We start from the raw sequence: 5082 nt of genomic DNA on the forward strand, positions 1-5082 counted from the left end.
ACACTACTTAACAGGTGACACGACAGAGAACGAAGCTGGTAGACGGATATGGGTTATTGATAATACCAGGAGTGTCATAATATAGACAATGACATAATAATACATATACAGGATATTTAACATATATACATTAATATGACATAAGCTATATTACGACACTACTTATAATACTACATGTACAGGCGCTATATAATAATTTATGGTATCAAGCGCAGCTCAAGCTGAGCGCAGTTTTGCCATTTACAACTGCTTCTACACATTACCATTCAAAACATCCACACAACTATGTCCTATAACTTGACCTGGCATGCAGTATAAGTAATGTCTTACGAAACAAACAGTGAATACCAATCAATGGATTACTATACCAATACGATACTACTCAATCGATCGATTTAGGAGTGAAAAACAACATTGTTTTTTTTCAGAGAGAATCGATATTACATCTTGTAACACATTGTAGGCTTGCTACTTCACTCATCATATACAAACGACCGGGTGGCGTGTACGAACAACTGCATTTCCATTATTAAAAACCGTTTTTGGCCCGTTTACGTCTAATTATCGCAAAACCCCGGCATTTCCTGTCACCTTCTCTCACGCCATCAACGCCCGCCCGCGTCTACCTGCGCATATTTATGTTCGCACACGTCACCGAGATGCCATAACGAACGGCCTCCACGCTTTTATATATAGACTCGTGGGCGTTTCTAGTTACTGGCACAAGACGCTGCCACTGTGTGTTTTCTAACCGCGTACCTATGCATATATAATAGATTGGCTCCACTCGCTGTGGACACGGCCACTGTTAGTCTGAAAACACTATTGAAGTGAGCGAACTGAAATCCGTATGCAAAGAGGGAGAGAAAGATGCAAGGCTGCAAAGCCGTTTCCATGCGTAAACACATTGCACGACGCTAGAGAGAGAGAGACACGCCTTCTAAGTCACGATTAACACTGGTCGCATAATGGGCCCGCGAAGTGATGCATGATTTTTTTCTAATATGCGAACCACTTATAATCCTTACACTGCTTGCATGTGAAGAAAAACCCGTTGGAATGCTGTAGTGCTACGGCATGAATAGGGACGCTGCGACCTAGCGTTTATATCCGACAATGAATCGCAACAGCACGCACGCACGCACGCACGCACGCACGCACGCACGCACGTGCGTATTATACAAAGGAAAATCCTAAGTTCCAGTTGATCAACTGAAATAGTGTCCATTAGCGTCTAAGTAACATTAATGAAATTAGTTGTTTCGTTGGGACTACGTGACCATGCAAGATATCTCTGCATATCGCAAACACAAACACTCAGCAGCTGTATAGTTAGTAACAACAGCAAGATTACTAAACAACATTGCAGTATTCACGACAGTAGCAGGTGTTTGAGTAAAAACAGTTGATGTAGTATATCAGACAAATCACTAGCATAGCAGTATTAGTAGTAGTTAACAGCAGTAACAGCAGAATTAGTAGCAGTAACAACAGTATCACCAGCAGTAGCGACTTCGCACTAGTAGCAGCAACAACATTATCATTAGGATGATTTCATAATGATTATTGATAGTAGAAGCTGCAATAGTAGCAATAGAAATAATAGTAGAAGTAGCGGTGTCAATGGTAGTAATGGTAGTGTTAACCGTAACGGTAGTGGAAGTAGTAGTAGTAGTGTATGGGCTTTTACACACGTTGAAACAATTCACCATCAACCTTATAAGACAGTCAGTTATAAACGTACATTATATGAGAAAGAAGTTCAATTATTACAAATAAAGTCTGTTAGAAAAGCCACGCGGATACGTTAATGTCGCGTGAACTGAGCACGGTAAGTTACACAATGTACAATCAAACTACTTAGAAACAACGAAAAACCGAGATTCAAACGCTCCTCTCTGGGTTTTCAGGTCACGACATGATATTAGTAATAACCACCAGGCAGTGGTTGCTATATCGACATCCTGTACAGTCTGAACATTAATTAGCATAATAATAATAAAGTGTACTTCACTGGTCATTCTATCTGCACACAAACACACGGTGCATGCTCAATACCGACCGCTGCTGCTGCTGCTGTCAGCGGTAACCATGTAATGATTAGTGCAGTCAATTCTCTGCCCTTGAAGGTCAGTTCTCTATCATTGACAGTTAGTTCTCTGTCTAAGCGATGGCACGCACGCGCGCACGTACCAGACGCGAGCGCGTACGGACGCACGCACGAACGCATGCACGCCTGCACTCACTCACTTACGCACGCACTCACTCACTCACGCACGCACTCACGCACGCACGCACGCACGCACGCCCGCACGCACGCACGTCATCTGCTCGTGACGACCGATGTTCTGTCACCGAGTTCCTCCGCTGTATCCCAGACCTGGACGCCTGGAGAGGTGAGACTTGATAGCAGGCAAGGGAGGCAGGCGAGCGACGGAGGGAGGGAGGGAGGGAATCAGCACTGCGATTCGTCGACCTCCTCAAGTCCGTTGAAGAGGTCCTTCTGCAGCGTGCTGATGTCGCGGCTCTCCAGCTCCAGCGTCAGCTGCTCGACCTCGTGCTCCAGGCTGCGATTCTTGCGGAAGATCTGCACGTAGTTGAGCTGCAGCTGCTTCTGGTAGCGCAGCACCTTCTCCTTCTCCTCCGACCACACCTGCCGCTCCTCCTCAAAGCGCGCGCGCTGCGTGTCCGCCTCGCAGCGCCCCCTATCGGCCTCGATGCGCATGTGGTCGATCTCCTTGCGCAGCGCGGCGATGGCGGCGTCGCTGCGCTGCCGGTCGAGCGTCGTGTCGCTGCGCGCCGTCTGTGAGTCGCGGCGCACGATGTCGAGCTGCGCGCGTGCGTCGTGCAGCTCGCCGTGCGCCGCGTCGTGCGCCGCCTGCAGCGCCGCCTGCTCGCGCTGCACGTCGGCGAGGCGGGCGCGTGCGTCGCGCAGCTGCGTGCGCAGCGTGAGCGCCTCCGTCTTGCGCGAGCACGTGTCCGTGTTCGTCTCCTTCAGCTGCGACTTGAGCAGCCCGATCTCGCCGCTCTTCTGGCACATCGCCCACTTCGTCTCGTCGAGGTGCGAGCGCAGTGCAGTCAGCTCCTGCTCATACTCGCAGCAGCGCGTCTGCAGCGTCTCGCGTTCCTCGCAGGCGCGCTCCAGCCCCGCGCGCGCCTCGCGCCGCTCCTGCTGCAGCTGGTAGATCTGCAGCAGCAGGCCCTGCTCGACCTTGAACGACTTCTGCTGCGCGCCGGTGACCTTCTCGTCGTACTCGTCGCGCAGATGCTGCAGCTCGCACTGCCACGCGTGCTCCTTCTCCTCGTAGACGCGGAATATCACCTGAAACAGCAGCCGCAGCGCACGTGTTAGTCACGGAGCGAGATAGAAAATGTCATTTTGTGGCCTTCTCCTGAAGCATATAGTGGCATGTAGTAGGCTGCATTCATGAGGCGTAGGACTACCGCAACCGTGCTGCTCTTGTTTTTGTAACTTCACATGTCAAACCTACTCACTTTTGTTATGCGGGTTAGGATAGAAAGTATAAAACTGCATTCTATTTGATGCAACAGACCGTACGAATGTAAAACGTGAAAAACATCTGAGAAATTCAGTTAAAATTAAGTGAGATAATGTGTTTGGTTATGATAATAATAATAATTATTATTATAATCATAAATTGGGTAATAGTTTGGATAATGGATATCAACATTTTCAATTTCTATGCCACTGTCATTCTTAATGAATTCAAGTAACTTAAGACACGATGATTTCTTTTCATGATATTCATATTCAGCATATGTTCAATAACTTGAACTTATAATGATTATATATGCTACATAAACTGACCAGTACAACGACTTAGAATGGTCCTATTAACATATCATTAGTCACGGCCTGGTAATTCTTGATTTATCGATTAGATAACCATGGCAAAGCGATATTATTTAATCCAGTTTAGCACAATGGGACCTTTTCTCCTTAGAATGTCCGGTTATCACGTAAACTAGTAAACGACCCCACGAACAATGCCGAAGTTGCTATCGGCGTGTATGCGATGTATGATACACATCTGCTGCCATTGTGTAAGAGCTGACGGTAGGTAAGTTCTGGCATGGAGCGCGGAAGGCAGAGAACAGGTCCTGCGATCACCAGATAGCGAGTAATCGTGTATGCAATCATCAGGTTTAGAACAGAGCATGGGCGTCTACACCTCCAAGCCAGCCTGCATCATGAGTCAGTAGCGTCTGTCGGCTATAGTTGCCATTCACTACCTCACGGTTTCACTGCCAGGTGAAATCACGTGGAACACTCGTTATATTTACCTGTATTTTACAAGGATATTGTGTAACGATAGTGCGATTTTAACCTCGAGAGCCAAGCGCAACGTTAATAGTTTCATATAGGCCTAAGCATGCATTCCTTATCTCAGGTGCATTCGTAACCACAGCACAAATGGCTGCCCAGATGCTGTGCATATATACGTTATCCCTAATAGGTTAAGTTTAAGAAGCCACGTAGCTTCTCTTACACTTTATTGTATGTCCTGAAAGTCCGTATGTTGTGTGTGCTTAAAATTGCGTTGTGCTTGTCGCTAGCGCATAAACATAAGGAACCTCACCTGTTCATTCTGTTCCATTGTCGTTCTCAAATGATTTAGCTCGGTATCTTTGTCCTTGAGCATGACCTCAAGTTCACTCACTCCCGAATCGCTGCATGCCGGAGTCTGTGGGTAGTCTGCTAGGTGGGACAACCTACAAACGTGCATACGTGGACGCAGTCAGAAACACACGACGATACTAAGACAAGAAAGAGAGGCGTGAATCCTGATAAGAGAGAATCATTCTATCAAAAGTTCAACGTAGTTGATGAGCTCTTGATTCTACACCATTAGACAGTGAGAATGGGGGAGAGCAAACGAGAGAGAGAGAGAGAGAGAGAGAGAGAGAGAGAGAGAGAGAGAGAGAGAGAGAGAGAAGGGGAAGGGAGGCATAGATAGCGTATAGTTATAGAGAGAGAGAGAGGGAGAGAGAGAGAGAGAGAGAGAGAGAGAGAGAGAGAGAGAGAGAGAGAGAGAGAGACAGAAGGGGGCATATCAGAAA

At 47.2% G+C, this 5082-nt stretch overlaps 1 protein-coding gene across 1 annotated transcript in view; it reads right to left on the reverse strand.

Moving 5' to 3' along the window:
• Positions 1 to 417: 417 nt before the first annotated feature.
• The window catches only part of LOC106809833 (leucine zipper putative tumor suppressor 2 homolog), a 40330-nt gene continuing 35665 nt past the window's right edge, over positions 418 to 5082 (reverse strand). Inside the window, exons 5-6 of the mRNA XM_014813054.1 lie at positions 4602 to 4734; positions 418 to 3322 (exon numbers count right to left, since the gene is read on the reverse strand). Of these exons, the coding sequence (XP_014668540.1) occupies positions 2456 to 3322; positions 4602 to 4734 (1000 nt within the window). The 3' untranslated portion in view covers positions 418 to 2455. The remainder of the gene's footprint in view (positions 3323 to 4601; positions 4735 to 5082) is intronic.

Source organism: Priapulus caudatus, unplaced genomic scaffold, assembly GCF_000485595.1.
Source record: "Priapulus caudatus unplaced genomic scaffold, Priapulus_caudatus-5.0.1 Scaffold389, whole genome shotgun sequence".
NCBI classification, from domain to species: Eukaryota; Metazoa; Priapulida; class Priapulimorpha; order Priapulimorphida; family Priapulidae; genus Priapulus; species Priapulus caudatus.